General features: G+C 37.8%; 1 protein-coding gene across 5 annotated transcripts in view; it reads left to right on the top strand.

Moving 5' to 3' along the window:
* The window catches only part of Ntng1 (netrin G1), a 328456-nt gene that overhangs the window by 249572 nt on the left and 60941 nt on the right, over window positions 1-17943 (top strand). For 3 of the 5 annotated variants that reach the window (XM_057793616.1, XM_057793614.1, XM_057793615.1), the window contains exons 5-6: window positions 7058-7084; window positions 17177-17242. In XM_057793616.1, coding sequence (XP_057649599.1) covers window positions 7058-7084; window positions 17177-17242 — 93 coding nt within the window. The remainder of the gene's footprint in view (window positions 1-7057; window positions 7085-17176; window positions 17243-17943) is intronic. The other 2 variants (XM_057793617.1, XM_057793613.1) reach the window with 1 other exon arrangement.

Below are 17943 nucleotides of genomic sequence, written 5' to 3'. Positions count from 1 at the left end.
TTGTGTAGGCATTTAGTGCTATGAACTTTCCTCTTACCACTGCTTTTATTGTATTCCATAAGTTTGGGTATGGTGTGTGGTCATTTTCACTGAATTTTAGGAAGTCTTTAATTTCTCCCTTTATTTTTTTCCATGACCCATTGATGATTCAGGTAAGCATTGTTTAATTTCCATGTGTTTGTGGGCTTTCTGGACTAATGTTGCTGTTAAATTCTAGTTTTAAGCCATGGTGATCCAATAAGATACATGGGGTAATTCCAACTTTTTTGTATCTGTTGAAGTTTCCTTTGTTACCGAGTATGTGGCCAGTTTTTGAGAAGGTTCTATGTGGTGCTTAGAAGAAGGTATACTCTTTTATGTATGGCTAGAATATTCTATAGATGTCTGTTATGTCCATTTGAGTCATAACTTCTGTTAGTTCCCTTATTTCTTTGTTAATTTCTTGTCTGACTGACCTGTCCAGTGGTGAGAGTAGAGTATTGAAGTTTCCCACTATTAGTGTGTAGGGTTTAATGTTTGATTTAAACTTTAGAAGTGTTTCTTTTACGTATGAGGGTACCCTTGTATTTGGGGCATAAATGTTCAGTATTGAGATTTCCTCTTGATAGATTTTTCCTGTGACTATATGAAATGTCCTTTTTTGTCTCTTTTGATTGATTGACTTTAGTTTGAATTCTATTTTGCTAGTAATTAGAATAGCTACACCCACTTGTTTCTTTTTTTGTTTTGTTTTGTTTTGTTTTGTTTTTCGAGACAAGGTTTCTCTGTGGTTTTGGAGCCTGTCCTGGAACTAGCTTTTGTAGACCAGGCTGGTCTCGAACTCACAGAGATCCACCTGCCTCTGCCTCCCGAGTGCTGGGATTAAAGGCATGTGCCACCACCGCCCGGCTCACCCACTTGTTTCTTAGGTCCATTTGACTCGAAGTTTTTTTCAACCCTTTACTCTGAGCCAATGTCTGTCTTTATGTTGAGGTGTGTTTCTTGTATGCAGCAGAAGGACGAATTCTGTTTTCATACCCAATCTGTTAGCCTGTGTCTTTTTATAGGTGAGTTAAGTCAATTTATATTAAGGGATATTAATTAACAGTGATTGCTACCTCTTATTAATTTAGTTTTTGTTTTTGGTGATGTTATTTTGTGCATTTTTTTTCTTCTTTGAGATTTGCTGCTGTGAGATCATCAGTTGTCCGTGTTTTTGACAATGTAACCAACTTCCTTGGGTTAGAGTTTTCCTTCTAGTACTTTGTGTAGGGCTGGATTTTTGGCTAGGTATTGGTTAAATCTGAATCTGTCATGGAATATCTTGTTTTGTCCTTCTATGGTGATTGAAAGTTTTGCTTGGTATAGTAGTCTGGGCTGGCATCCATGGTCTCTAAATGACTACATAACACTTGACCAGGACCTTCTGGCTTTCATTTTCTCCATTGAGAAGTCAGGTGTAATTCTGACAGGTCTGTCTTTATATGTTACTTGGCCTTTTTCCTTTGCAGCTCTTAATATTCCTTCTTTATTCTGTATATTAATGTTTTGATTATTATGTGACAAGGGGACTTTTTTTATCCAGTCTACTTAGTGTTCTGTATGCTTCTTATATTTTTATAGGCATATTTTTCTTTAGGTTGGTTAAGTTTTCTTCTATGAGTTTGTTAAATATATTTTCTGTGCTTTTGAGTAGGACTTCTCCTTCCTCTATTCCTATAATTCTTAGGTTTGGCCTTTTCATTATGTCCCATATTTCCTATATATTTTTGGTTAAGCTTTTGTTAGATTTAATGTTTTCTTTGACTAATGAGTCTATTTCCTCTATTATATCTTCAGTGCTTGAGATTCTCTCTTCTGTCTCTTGTATTCTCCTGTTTATGCTTATGTTTTTGGTTCCTGATTGTTTTCTCATGATTTCTGTTTCTATAATTCCCCTGGCTTGGCTTGTGTTTTCTTTATTGTCTCTATTTCAGTTTTCACGTTTTTAATAGTTTCTTTTGTATTTCATTGCTTTTTCTTGATTTTCTTTAAGGGCTTTGTTGATGTCTTCCAACCTCCATTTCTTTGAGGGAATTTCTCATTTCCTCACTAAGAGTCTTAAACATTCTCCTGAAGTTATTTTTTAGGTCATTTTCCTCTTCTTAATCTATATTTGGTTGTTCAAGTTTTGCTGTTGTAGGACCACTAGATTTACTGGTGTCATGTTGCTCTTTGTGGTATTGTGTGTCTTCTTACCTTGTCTACCCATCATTTCCTCTAATTGGTATAGTTGGGACTGTCTATGACTCTGGTGTTCAGTCTTCCAAGTGCTAGTGGATCCAAGGCTCAGATGGTTCCTCCTTGTGATTTAGTCAGTGCCACAGTTCCAGTTACCCCATTGGTCACTCTATGTTCCTGGAGGTTGCTCAGCACTCCTGGGGTTTTCTCCACTTCTATGGAGTTCACTGTTTCAGTTCTACTCTGGCCTAGGTTGCTGGCTCAGACCTGTTTCTGTAAATATCCTTGGTCTGGATCTGCTCCTGTGGAGGACCCTGGCTGGGGTTGGTCCTGTAAAGGTCTCTGGTTCCAATCTACTTCCTCAAAGGTCCCAGACTTGGATGTTCCCAGACCCACAGAAGTCCTGGCTCAGGCCTACTCCCTCAGAGGTCCCAGACTCATGCATGGACTCAGAGGTCCTGGTTCAGACCTAGTTCCTCAGAGGTCCCAGACTCATGCCTGGACCTGCACCAGTCCTGGCTCAGATATCCTCCTTCAAAGGTTCCAGACTCACATATAGACCCACAGAGATCTCTGGATCCTGCCTATAGCCTTGTAGATCCTAGAATCATGCCTGAACCTTCAGATGTCTCTGACTCCAGCCCACTCTCTGAGCAGTTGCTCCCCCGTACATGCTCCTGTGGAGTTCTCTCTCTCTCAGGTCTGCTCTGGCCTAGGTCACTGGCTCAGACCTGTTTCCATAGATGTCCCTGGTCTGGATATGTTCCCACTCATGTAAAGTTCACTGCCTCAGGCCTGTTGTACCCTAGGTCATTGACCCAGTCCTGCTTCCACAATTGCCCCTGGTCTGGATCTGTCCCTGCTCCTGTGGAGCTCACTGTTTCAGGACCACTCCAGCCCAGGTTGCTGGCTCAGTCCTGCTCCTGTGGAGTTCTCTGCCTCCTATATGCTTATTATTAAAGAGAATTATTAAATTTCTTATATGTCCCCCAAAGCATAAATTTGCCCATTTATGCTTTATTTAGAGAATTTAGATTCTTTAAATTTATGTAATTTAGAGAAAATATAAACAAAAATATCAAAATGGTAATTAAAAAAAGAGATGAACAAAAAAACTGTAAAGAAAATAGGACATCCAATGCCAGACAAATTCTCCAGCTGAGCACGAAGTTGGCCTTGACCCAGTGTTTCCTGAATGGCCAAGTGGTTAGAGGAATCTGTACATACAATACCTCTTCCCATCAGACCTTTATTCTCAGACACTTGGGAGACTGAGGTAGGAGGGTGACAGCATAAAGATCTTCCTGGAGCAGGAAGTAAGTCAGACTGAGCAACTTAATGAGACCTATCACAAAACTTAAAGTAGAAAGAGGACTGTAAAATAGCCTTGTGGTAAGCATTGCCAAACATGATAAAACCACACATCTAATCTCCTGAGCAAATACAATGTTACCTGGTGAAATTTTTTGTATCCTACTTTGCCCCAAGATAATATGAGAGACACAAAAAGAAAGAGGAAATGAGAGCTCCATCAGTGCTCTCAGAGAAACACAATTGAATTGCAGAAAAGTAGATAAATCCATGATGAAAGCCTGATCAAAGAGTTATGAGATCATGGAGAGAAAGCCAACATGAGTTTATGGAGAAAAAAGGAAGACAACATTTATGAGCTCAGTTTCACGGGTAAAACTATTCTTTACACAAAAGTTACCACATTAAGGGGAGCATGGCAAGAAAAAAGAAAAATGCCAGCATGTGCCTAGATAATTTCTTTGAGCACAATCTGAGGCATACTATCACTTATTATTGCAGTGACCATTGTAAGATGCAGTCAGATCCTTGCGTTCAATTTTATAGAACCTCAAGACACCTGCCTTTCTACTTCTAGGCTTCCCTGCATCATGAGTTCTTTAAGCATTTCTTTCTAGTGGGTGCACTGGGTTTACCAAGTTCTTCAACTGTCCACAGACAACCAAAAGAAAGGAGCTTTGACATTAAAATAGGAACCATCAGGAGAAAGTATCTCTAGGAAATAGATTAATGGCTATACCTTGGTGTTCAGATATATTCAATTTCAAAACTCTTTATTCAAATGAGCAGTTTAAAAATCTTTTCTGAGCAATTACCATTTTTACAGACATGGCATAAAAGTGACTCATCTGGCAATACCTCAGAAAAAAAACAACTCACAGAATGAAGAAGAGCCTGAATTCTAAGCATCCAGTGTTAGGTAATAGCATCTTCCTGAGGAAACTAGAATCTCACAATGGTCACGGTTGGCACTGCATGGACACTTGGGATGAGCAAGTTTTTCCTACACTTGTGGCCCCAGAGGAACAAACACACTTCTGCATCTCTCTGAAGCATCCTACAGAAGCAAGCACTGCAGTAAACCGCCTTGCAAGCTTGTTCATTAGTGGACCTGGTGGAACTCCCTGAGCAATTCACCTTGCATTTATTCAGGGTCCTCTGCCTCTGTGGAAGTTTGAAAACACATGAAGAGTCTCTCTCTGCTAGCTCAACTTCCATTTGCTTTGATGGATTGCAAACAGGCAAGCAGTGCCTTGCATGAGAGAAGAGTTTTCAATCATAAGGAAATTCTGAGCTTCTGCAATTGATACTAAAATTATGATGCTGCCATCATACCTCACTCAGTGGGGAATTTGCAAAAATGGGAAAAAAAAAAAACGTTCAGTACCAAGGCAATGTCACATTGCGGTAAAGAGAGTTGACTAAAGTCTTGGCCTTGGAGTCTAGCTATCCTTTGCAGAAATCATAATCAGCTTAAAATTCAGTTCATAGGAGAGTTAAAATATGGACATTCAGTTTTCCAATTTTTGATTGAACAGAGATAAGTAATTAAGCTGAAGTATTATGAACTCCAAGGACTTAGGGGCTGAGGTTATGGCTCAGCAGGTAAAGTCCTTGCTGCACAAGCATGAGAATCTGGGTTTGGATCCCCAGTACCCACATAAGAGTTGGCCCAGTGATATATGCTTGCAAACTTAGCACTGAGAGAGAGGGCAAGACAGACCTAGCACAGAGGCCAACTTGTTAGCCTGTCCAGCTAAAACTGTAAGATTCAAGCTGACTGAGAAACCGTGTCTTCAGATAATACCATGGGAAGGAATAGAGGAAGATACCTAACACTGACCTCTGCCTTCTGCATGTGCAGGCTGATGTGTCTCCCCGACATACATATACTTGTACAAACACATGCAATAACCACAATAACAAAGTAAGTCAACTAAAGCATCTAAAAGGAAGAGATCTTTTAATAACTTAAAGTAAGACTCTATCCTTTCCTTTTTCCAGGATTTTAAATACATCATAATAACCCTTTATTCTATAGTCTCCCATTTCTCACAGGGCCACAGAAAAATACAGCTTAATTTTAAAGGCTACAAAGCTAGAAGTCTCAGAAAAAGGTACAGTGATCATTTCAGTTATGCAGAGGGCGGTTGTTAGAAGATAAGGGTTAAAATAAAAGCCTAATGATTCTTACAGTTTGACCTGTGAGTATACTTCAGTGATGTGAAGAACTCAACTGACCAACTCATTAACAGTTATTATTTATTGGTTGCATAACTTATATCAGACATGATTTAGGATTATCTTGTTCAATACTCACAGTAGCCCGATGCAGTAGATATGATTGGCCCCCTCACAGATGAGGAAACAGGCTTGCTTGGGTCAGCTAAAAATCATCTAACTAACCAGAGTAGTAATGCAGGACCCCAACTCAGGACTGCATGTAGATGCAGTCTATATCTACATCTAGATGCAACTACATCTCATGTGCACCTATGCAGAAACCATAAACGGTTTGTCAGGAGGTAAATTTCTGATATATAATCAGCAATATCTACCACAGAGGTGCTTCATGGGCAAACTAAGACAGTAAGAGCAACTATTTCAAAAAGACTACATATGAAGAGATGCTCTACATGCTTTCCATACACACACACACACAATCTCCATCACAAACAGAGAGCTAGGAAACCAAGTGAGCATTGAGATCATAGGGAATGTGCCCAAGATCACAAGTTGGTAAGAATTTAGGAGCCAGAGCCATCCTTTGAATTCAGATGTCTGGCTGATGAAACTCTGCACTTGGTCAAAGTACTACATGTTTGGTAGGAGGCATAATGTGGATGCAGACTAAATGTGTGTCCACATTTCGAAGACATCAAGCCTAACACTGAAATAGTTTCACCAGCTTAGCATGACGTGTAAATCAAAGAAAAGCTGAATAATCAGTGAAGGCCATGATCAATATGAACGATGTAATGTATTCTTGAATTATTCTGCTCAATTAAGTTTTCATTACAGAGTTTAATCCACACATCTGACAAGTAAAGGAGGAATAAAAAGGATGACTATGTGAAATTAATCAAATAAACTGTCAAATAATTTTTCAGCAGCGAATTCATGTACCTTGTAACAGATTTAAAGAGACCTACAGCATATGCAAATGCATCTGCACTGGTGCCCAAGGTGTATATTTTGTGGTCAGATCAAAAACCTAGCTTAATACTGTTTGAAGCCATATGGAATTAATCCAATAATCTTGTAAATAAGCACAAAATGTTTGATGCCACTAGGTACCCTTGCTTCACTGATTGAAGGGAGACATTAACTCTTCAATTCTGATGAACTTAGGAGTTCAAGAATAAATGCAAAAGATTTTAGTGTGTGTATCTATACATGAATGCACATTTTGTATAAAGTTTTTATACTGATTTCTAATAATTGAAGTCACCAAGTGTCGTGTTTCTAAGACTTTTACAATAAGTTAAAGGTGTCACATAGCATATAGCTAACAGTTCTTTATTGTTCTGTTTTGTTTCCTCTGCAGGCATCCCCAGCATTTCCAGTATTGGTAGTAAGTAAAATAATCACCAACCCAAACCAAGGCTAGCTTTGCTTTGTTGTCCGGCTCCTCAGAGCTCTTTTCTCATGTCCATTTCTGATGCAATAGAGCAGTATCTATTGGGCTTCAAGTTTCCTGCTGGTTTTAGGTACTGGTGCACGGAGAACACAGACGGAACAGTGGCTCGTGCACAGCTCTTCCGTACATGTGCGATGCCTACTTTCCTAATGACTTTGAATCATGAAGGCCACCTGAACAGAGACCTGAATGGAGCAGCAATTGCTTAGATAAATACATCTCGTCTTATATACAGTCCTATGTCATACTTAGGGACCAACAACAGATTGCACTCTCTTTGTAGAACCAAGTGTAAATCTCAAATGTAACTGGGAGGAGAAAAGAATGAGTGTCCATGAATGTCCTAAGTATGTTCATTGAAATTCAAGGAAAATACCATGGAGCCAGGGAAGAAATCTTTTAATGTATTAAAATGTAGGTTTTGTGAAGGCATGAAAGAGGTGGGTTGATGATCATTAATCATTCCAAGGAATTAAAGACAATCAGTTTGCACACCACCCACTCCTCTCTTCTGAATTACAGTGGTCTGTTCACTCTGGAGCCCTTTCTTTTCTCTCTGGTAAGAAAGGGATATATGTACAAAATGTAAGCATAGGGCCAAAACTTCCTAAAGAAGTCTCCTAGTAGAAATCCAAGCAATTGAAGAGCAATCTCCCCTCCACTTTCTAGACAACGCTTTCCAACATCACTGCTTTGAGCATGTCCAGCTTCTACAAGAGGGTCAGGTTGCACCTCTTCTTCCTGTCTGAATTAGTGCATCTTCACCCAAGGCTGGAAATGTACCATATCAGAGCATAATTTCTCACAGTTTTTTACAGCATGCCCTTGATGACCAAGGGTAAAAATCTTAGAGCCACTGCTCAATCACCGATTTAGAAATAAAATACTAAGGAAACCTCAAATACGGTCTGTAAACGAAAAGAACACTGGTCCCTATGATGGTCACTCATCAAAGGCTGTGTCCTAAGAATTGTGCCAGGGAGAATGTTTACAGTATAAATAACAACAGATGAAGCATGGCCAAGCCCAACACTTTCCTAAAAGCAATACTCTGACAATTTGGATAAGAAACTTGCCACTTCTCATACATGCAAGGCCAGCTCTTCTAATTGATAATCAGCCCAGTTTACTTAAACCTGTGAATAGACCCAGGCTCTTATTTGTTAAGCATTAGACGTGTTGAATGCCATGAAAATCAGTTGCTCTGTAATCAGAAGCAGCATTTACATCCACTTTGACACAAACCTACAATAGCAGCACTGTCTTTGTGATCTTACAAAAGCAGTCTTGGGGCTGCCTTGCCAATGAGAATATTCAGCTCTAATATTCCTGCCATAGTGCTTGGCATTTGCCCAGGTATGTAGCTCCAAGTGCTCCTTTCAGGCCTTGACAACTATTCTTGAAAAACTTTAAAGCAGGGGAAACCAGAAGGGCTCTCATGATCTGGTGTGCCCAGAGTTTCAGAAATGGATGAGTGGAAAAGTAGTTCTTTGGTGCTGGGATTTGTTTTCGTTCTGAGAGCCAGTTGTGTGTTGCATGGACCTCTGACCGTACCTGCTCACTCCACATCTCATCTGGCCGCCTCCACCTCATTCCCCCGTCTTTGAGCATCAGCAGATGTTGACCTTTTACACATGGAATCAGGAAATTCCAGTTTTGTTTTGCACAGCTAAATTTTCAAATCAGCGGTGACCTGAAAGGATGCTGTGCCATTCCTTTGGAAGATGGACTAATCTTTATTATCAGGAACCTGAGAAAATTTTACAGCTAATAATCTGTAACCAAAACCCTATGACTCAAAATGATAGTCTGTAGCCCGAACACCTCTGGCTATTCATCTTAGAGCACAATGGGTGGGTTGTTTTGTTTTGTTTAATTTCTAATAAGCAAGATGGAAGAGCATTCAGGGATCATCCTGTATCACACAAGACTAGCTTGCCTGTTGCCTGGCTTTTAAGGTAAAGAGATTAATGATAACACCATAAAACACCATGTTTTCTTCCAGGTGTCTTTAATAGCATTAGCAAGTTCCTTCTTTGTGGCCTTACCCAGTACTTGCTGTGTGCACTGGTGGATTCCTTTCTTCTCCACAGGGAGAGAATTCACATGACAATGATTCATTGCCAGGCCTAGAAGGTGCAGAAGGGATGGGCAAATGTTTTCAAGGTACAAAGTAGAGAGGAGGAAGCTGCTTGGATATTTAGCTAAGTCTGGGTGTTTTCCAGGGCTTCTCTTTTCATGCCAAAGAAGCAATCAATGTAGACAATCCCACTCGCTGTCTAGGAAGATCCCGTTGTAACAAATGAAGCACCCATGAGGCTCTGATCATCAAAGTATTTTTCGTGGAAAATAAATGATGTATATTATCGATGTGAGCTATTGATGTACATAACCATAAGTTTACATACATATGCTATATTTTACAATGGTTGGAGGATTTAGCTCTAATAGATTTCAGTATAGATTTCATATTGTCAACATCAGCATTAAGAATCAAACACATGGACAGAGTAGCTATCCTTTCTGATCATCTGCTAAACATATTTTTAAAACAAATTTCCCATCAAGGCCATTTGTACCTGCAGCTGTCTGTCTACTAGGAAATAGGTTCCTCAAACACCCCAAGAGCACATCAGTCATTTTGATGTGCTTTGACCCCTGGCTAAAAAAAAAATTACTAATGATATTGCCAGCAATTAATGGATCCCAAAATAAATCTGTAGTCATTTGAGCTTTGTGACCATTGTTTCTATTAAACCTCATATGATAACTATTCATATGCACATAATTCAAAATTTTATTCAAGTGAACATTTGTTGATGCTGATGATCTGAATTAATAAATGGTTTATTATGGGTGTTTTTTGTTTATTGTGAAAACTTAATCATTATCTTCTAACATATATTATCTAATTCTCAGTACAGCAATACAAAAAGTTACACTAATCGTGTTAAATAATATATTATATAGAGTATAATTAGGCTGACAAGAACTGTTCTAATGTTTAATAGCTTTGTGGGGGTGTTATTATTTCTTACAAAGACAGATGATAAATGAGTCAAATGTAAAAAGGTAAATCCTCCAGAGGATGAAATATGACATCAAGAAAGTTCATTTTAAAAATACTTGGAATTTTTTTAAATAAACACAAACAAAAATATGTAAAAGAAAAATAGTGAGGTGGATGGCCTGCAACCTTACCTATTATTTCTCCTAAATGACTTTCATTTGGCTGAGGTGATGGCTGTACAATGCATATAACAGTGATGGAGCTGTTTGACATCCCCTCCCCCACGGCCCATTTATGAAATTTGAAACAACAATTTACTTAAGGGAAATATCTCATTCTCCTGTTTTCTCTTATAATGAGCATTGCCTTCATCACAGAGTTAAAAACTCATCTCTAATTTGATTTAATTGGCAGGACTATTAAACAAGGGAAATGCTACCTGCAGGGATCCATCAGCCTGTTGAGAAAGCCCAGAAATGTTTTCATACTTGAGAAAATTTGATGCCAGTTGGAGACCTTGTAAATGTTGTTTTCCATACAGCATCCAAATATTTTTGTGTAGTACTGATTTGTTGTAGAAATTTGAATGGCGAGAAGGAAAAATAACAAGGTTAATCATTTACCCACCCAAGGGTTATTAATAATCATGTTCACTCTATTCAGAGAGCTGCAGTGTCTGTTTGATTTTCCCCTTTGTTTTAATACTTCTAAATCCCTCAAATAAAAGTTCCATTGAATTGCCCTTTAACTAATTAGATTTTATATAATGAGGGAAAAATCATCAGGCTAGTGTAGCAACATGGCAAATTGCATGGTGCGCTACATTAATTTTGAACTGTTTGCTGATGTTCTAGAAAGAAAGCTAAGGTCTCGGGTGTAATGCCTTTGGGGACTGTTTTATCATGTACCCAGTATCCTCATCACAGATCCATTTCATATTTGTGTAAATAGCATTTCATATTCATGAAACCTTTGTTGTTATCCTAAAATTGAATGAACATTAGGACATGGCTGCCTTTTTAATCCTAAAAATAAAATCAAATATTCCAGTGAGAGGGTAAGAATCCCCCAGAAGAAGAATTTGAGAGGTACTCATTTTTATTGACAACAATTGCCCATCTTGAGCCATTGACTCTTTTATGTTTTGACCTTTACCTAGTCAATTTTGAAATGTCAATCCACTTTTTTTAAGTGTGAGCTAAAATCTCTACCTTTGCTAGTTGTCTTTGTAGGATAGGATGTTTTCTAGATAGAAGATATATCAAGTTTCCTATAATGAACCCTCAAACAGATTGCCATGAATCCTTTAAGAATGTGCCAATTAATGACTTCTTGGATTACAAGTCTTTTTAGAATGCCAATGGGAAGCCAACCAATTGACCATTCTACCTCCTGGGAAAAGATATGCAGAGATATGTGATTTGAATTATAGGGACATGTTCCCCAAGTTTCTATTGAGTTCTGTTTTACAAATGGTAAATCTGAGTCAGCTCAGAGTGGCCAAGTAACCTTCCCAAAGTACTATGAGCAGGACGGCCTATCTGACTTCATAGCATTAAATGAAGAAGAAGAGATTATATAAAGAAAAAAAATCTGGATTTATTGACTCCTGCCAAGACTCTTTCTATGTAGTTAAGAAATCCCTTGATTACTGAATTGACCCATTTCTGTACAGAGAGCCACAGATTTTGGAGAAAAGGGGAATTATTTTGCTGGCACTTTACTGTGCTGTCAGCAGAACATACACGCATGGTGAATGAGGACAGAGGATCACAAACCTTTGCCCCAATAAAACATGTGGTTCCTGTACATACAACTTCCCAACAGACTTAGCAGAATGTGAGTATAGAAATTCTGGGCTGCTATAGATGTGAGTGTGTGAGCTATGCAGATTATGTAAGATGCTTACACATACTCCTTGAGAATAAACCAATCTTTTTATCATTTTACAGTAAAATGCAGGTAACTGTGTCATCCCAAGGAGAGGCCTCCTACTATGACATTAAATTCATCTCTCCTCCCATGAGCTTAATGATGCTGTGTGTCTTGGAAGCAGATTACATTCAAGAGAATTTCTCCTGAAGAGCTTTGAGATCTTCTATAGACACTTTCAAAGGACATCCATAGTGTCTTTTGAAAATTTCCCATGGAACACTAGCAATGACTATATAAATACAGAATGGCCCTGTGGTATTATTCCCAACCAATCTATCCTTCATATTCCCTTGGACATGTGCTTAGTGAAGGTTCACCAGCATCTTTCCAGTAACAGCTTATATTATAGTGGTGTTTCTGAACCAAAAAATTATATTAGCATTAGAGCTATTAATATATTTGAAGAACAACTCATCTAACTTACCTTACACATGAATCAAATAATGACTAATTTCCAACTCCTACCTTAAACCTTCCACCATTCCCTTAGCAGTAGTTTTTCAGTTATTTAGAGCACCATAGTACAAAATAGTATATGACGAATATTCTAGAAAAAAGTTAGCACATTTGCTCCTTGATTGGAAAGAATGGCCAGTTTACGTAGTCCTTAAAGACTGTCCACAAGTGAACTGAAACTCACTTTCCTTTTCTGCTTAGTGAATATCACGTGATAGAATATTTTATGACAATCTTACCTTCAAAACTTGATTATATCAATCAAAAGTCTTTAGTTTCTGCTTCAAGATTGCTTTTCAGCTTGATTCACTAAGGTGTAGTCACTAGATGGTCAGCTTTAGCAATTCTAACATGTTTTTCTTTTTTTCAATTTTCAGTGCAGATACTTTTCCTTGGGAAACAAAAGAGAGAAAAAATGCTCTTCTTGATTCTCATTTTTATAACATGAATCTCAATTTTTCTCTAATTCATGAAAATGGATTTCAAGTGTTACAACCAAATTGTTTTAGAATTTCTCACAAGGATTTTGTTAACAAAAAGAATCCAGAAAAACAACATAAATCTGAATCATTTGCTAAGCTAATGAGTTTCCAAAGAGAAATGTGGATATACCATCCTTATATTGTGAAAGATTGAAATCTAATATTTATCAGAGTTTGGGAGATAACTTGTCATTCTGAACAGAAGAGTGCATTGACACCATCTAGAAGCGGATTATCTTTAGAGCAAACTACATCTTCATGAACCTTTTGCAAATCGGAATAATTGATTTGGGGAAAATGAAGATAAAAGAGAATAGGGGAGCACATTGCTCTCCATACTTTGAGTCTGGAAGAACATTTATACTAACTATTGATCTCCGTTTACATACTAATAGCTACTGGATACTCAATGCCATACAGCGTCTATAACATGTAACACCATTTTCTCCATTTTACCAATCAGAAAACTTAGAGAAATTAAGAACTTACAAAGTGATAGAATTTGAGGTCTGGCCCTGAGCTCTGCTTATGTGTACCATATTTTATATAAATTTCCCCTTAATAGCTATTTTCTAGGCTCTTAATAGATAACTTGAAATCTAAAATAACAATAGGGTAATTATAACCTATGTATATTTCAGATATTAACAAATTGTTTATCTTTAAAGACGCCTTTTGTGCTATGTATGTTATGTTCTCCTTATCATGTACATAGGCATCTGTGAAGTCCAGTTAAGGAGGTAGCATAGTGAGACATCAGTCTATTGTCCCATATGACCCGGTGTCCCTGAAGTTTATTCCTGAGTGTTTGACCATCTGCAAATGGTGATCTCTTTCCCGCAGTGCTTCCTAAGCTCTGAGGAAGGAGTTCCTCTGGGAGTGAAAAGGCCCACAACCAAAGCATACAGCAATCATATCCTCTCACGGAGGGAGCTCTAAAGAGCAAATGTGTTATCCCATTAGGTTTCATGCTTCCATAAGCTTCAGCATGATCTTGTTAAACCACGAGGGAGCCGCTGGAGTGACAGACTCGTCAGCTGAAAGAAATCTTGGAGACCACTTGTCCAACATCTTTGTCTTAGGTATAAGGAAAATGGAATTCTGGCCAATTAAGAGCCAGATAGCTCACAAGTGGTACAGCTGAGACCAGAATTCCTTGTCTTATGACTCTCAGGGCCACTTGCCTTGTAATGAAGCACCATTCCGAGAGCTAGAGAGTCTCCTAGCTGATTGGAGAATAAAATAAAATCAATAAATTTGCAGCAGTTTTCCCAATACAGCACAAGTTCTTTTGGCATACTGTAAGACTGTACTGTCTGCCCTGTTTTTCTATTTGTAACAAGTAACCCAATGGCTAAGAATTCTCAGAGGCTTCATTACATTTGGGTTTGATAAGATGACATGCATCTCACTTATGCTATCTGTACACTTTCCAATGAGCCTAATTCACTTCAGGGAATTAAGTATTTGTTATTATTTATTGAATCTTTAACTTAATGCCAGGTTATTAAAAGAAGCAAAAGAATAAGAGAGTAATATGATAATTTTTATTGTTTTCTAAGCTGACCTTGAAATTATAAAACAAGGTATTTTTTAAAATTTAAGATGCAATATCAAGTTTTTTAAAATCTTGTGTTTGACCATATATGTAGACACATATGAATAGACTGTAACCAGATATTTGAGTTTGGAAGCCACGGACATTAATACCCATTTCTCAGGATGCTTTTACTCCCTGAAAAGAACACATAGCATATACTATTTACCTCATTGGATGATTGGTATAAGAAGTTGTCGATCGTTCAGGAAAGCTAGCAACCCTACATAAAAACAGCTATTAAGGGAAAAAAATCTCTAATTATATTTCCAGGCAACAACAATGATTTCCATTGCCCAAAAAGCTATCTTAGTGACACAATATGGGGGAGATAAATGATATTCTATGCAGAATTATAGTCAGGGAACAGATAATAATGACTTTCCACCTTGTGAATCCCATACAGGTCAGGTAAATTATTGATACTTTTTTTAAGATCAAGAAAGACCAATAAACTGCAACCTCAAATTCCCAGAGGAAAAGTCACAAAAACTAAGAAAAGACTTACCTAAAATAAAATAGACATCTAATATATTCAAATAAGGGATAAAATTTAATTCATGAAATGAGTTGCTAAAATGTACTTATGAACTGTTATAAAATTGCTTAAATTTCTGTCATTCTTTAGGACAGCCTTCCGCTTCACAGCCTGCAGCTGGCCTAGGGTTGACTATGCAGCTAGGCTCAGATTTATCTCATAGAAACTTTCAAGTCTTTAGCTCCCAGGTTCTCAGATTATAGGCATGCACTATTATTCCTGAAGAATTTCTTAAAATTATTAATAAAAATCTATTAATAGAATAATAAATTAGATGGCTGTGTTTATTTCATCAAGGCACAGTCATTAAATACTAAGCATTACAGTTCTCAACACGTCCCCTCTCTATGGCCTTTATTTGCCTCTCACGAAACTAATACTAAATTTGGTGCTAACAATATAAGTAACTAAAATAAAACTAGTTAAATGAAATATTTCAAATAAACTATTTTGGCATAACTCTCTCAAAATATAAATGCACAGCTTCCCAAAGCCGACCATCAAAGGCAATCAGACTTATTGTACTAATTCAGTACCTACCCAGGATCAGCATGGTGAAATGGAAGTCTGCAACCTCTGAATCCCCAGTCTGTTTGGAATAAATGTTGCCAAGTATTTGATTATTTAACAAAGCCCAGATAGAACTGCAGAAACATATGACATTGTTTCTCTAGTCATAAATTTTGAGAGCTATAGCAATACAAAGGTTTTCTTTGCTTGTGCATCCATGTGCGTGAAACCAGAGGAGGACGGAGCTGCGGCACCAGAGGGTCTGTGGGATTAGCTTTCCCAACAAGTTAGTCAGAGTAATATGAAAGTTCCATGTCTTGCAAGAATGTTATTTGCTATAATCTAATGATGGAGGAAACAATCTGATAATACCTGTTTACAGTAGTCCAGCCACTTGATATCAATGCCTCAATTATTACATACTTACCGAAGGTCTCTCAAAGGCTTTGTCCATCTTTGAAGAGATCTAATCTAATCAGGGAGACCAAAAGGAGATCTATGAAATTTTAACTAGCAGTACTAAAACTCATTCCAGGACATGTTATCAATGAGACATCAGGATCACCCAGAGTAATGCGCAGAGGCAAGACAGAGTCACAGCTGCCCTGAGGACTGGGTGATCCCAAAGGATGGTACACGAGAGATGTGTCTCTGAGCTGGCTTTAATGAATGAGATTCAATCATGAAATAGCTGCTTTACTAGCCTTGATCTTTGCACTTAACAAAACTGCCAGATTCAGATCATCAAGTCTTAAATGTGGAGGGTTTCTTTCCTTTCGTATAGTATTTGAGGCTTTACAACCTAAAGCAGAATTGATATTATTAAATAAAATCGTGCCCTCAATTCAATTATCTCTTGTTTATAACAAGTAACTTTATAAATGTATTCCAAGGAAAAATATCATGAAAATACACCCATAAATACAAGGCTTAGGAGTGATTGGAAGACCCTTTAGCAAGACATTAGTAATTCCTTCTCTCCTTCTCTGAGAAATTGCATGCATAAAAACAGGAAATAGATCTACTTCCTGTCAGAGATAATGGCTCACACTTAAAACATACCACAGTGGATCTCTCATGAAAGACTAATGCAACCAGTCCATATCTGTAAATATAAATTGAGTAGAATGGAAGTTTCAAGTGAGAAATGATTTCTTTAGTGTTATCTTCTAGCTTCAGGCTCCAGTTTTACATATCAGTTTGCATTGCTGAAGTCCCTATTTGGTTATTTGTGTAAGAACACTCTACTTATTTCCAAAGTAAATGCAAACCTTTGTTAAAGAAGTAGCTACATAAATAATGTCCATTCAATGTTTTGGGAGTCATCAATTGCTTGTTCTTGTTTGGTGTGGAAGTCATGTTTTGTTTAGGTGCATCACAACCAAGTTAAAAAACAGGCATGTGGTTGGTGTCTTCGTCCATATAGATATATTTCTGTTTAGCCCAAATGACATCATAGTTGAAAATAACATGCCCTGATTTTTCCCGATGCATGCAGCTCCTCCAAAGTATAATAGGATATGGCCGAATATTTCTTCCCTTGAGGTTTCTAACCCAAAACAAGGTAGGAGCATCTAAAATTCCTACTGATAAAAACAGTCCCATGTTTGGGGGAAAAGATCCTACATACCAGCTTAACACTAAATAGAGCATTACCATGGATGCCTTGTCTTTGAACTAATCATAATCTGAATCTTTTTTTTTTTCTAACATGAAGATTGTCCTGGCAATATTGGAATAAAAAGGGACTGGAGGAGATGGGTGAGACAGCACAGAATTCATAAGTCTTGAACAAATTAACGTTGATAGCGTCCCAAAAAAGCCTAGACTTTAGTTGTCATCACAGCTTAAAAATTTATGGGCACCGCAAGCTCCTTCCTTCCCTTTTGACTTTTCTTAAGTAAATCACTGGTGCTTCCATTGTTTTGAGGGTCAGGATGAATAGATAAACGCAACACTAAAACTCCCAGCAGGTCTGTTTTCTTTTACTGTTGCTCTATATTGACTTGGAAAACTTTGGTTCTCTCTCTCTCTTTCTCTGTCTCTGCCTCTCTCTCTCTCTTTCTCTTTCCATCCCTCCCTCTGCCTCTCTTCTCTGCTTCTGTTTCTCTCTCTTCTCTTTCTCACATATCTATGATAATGCATACATACACATTCTAATAAATTTTCTTGTTTGGGTACCTCTCCACCCCTCCATCTCCTTTACCAATGAACTTTCTTCTTTTTTTAACCAGCTTTTAAATTTTTCCTGGTTTCTGTCTGTTC

Source organism: Chionomys nivalis, chromosome 18 (assembly GCF_950005125.1).
Source record: "Chionomys nivalis chromosome 18, mChiNiv1.1, whole genome shotgun sequence".
Lineage (NCBI taxonomy): Eukaryota > Metazoa > Chordata > Mammalia > Rodentia > Cricetidae > Chionomys > Chionomys nivalis.
The sequence above is the reverse complement of the archived record's forward strand: the minus strand, read 5'-3'. Positions and strand labels throughout refer to the sequence as shown.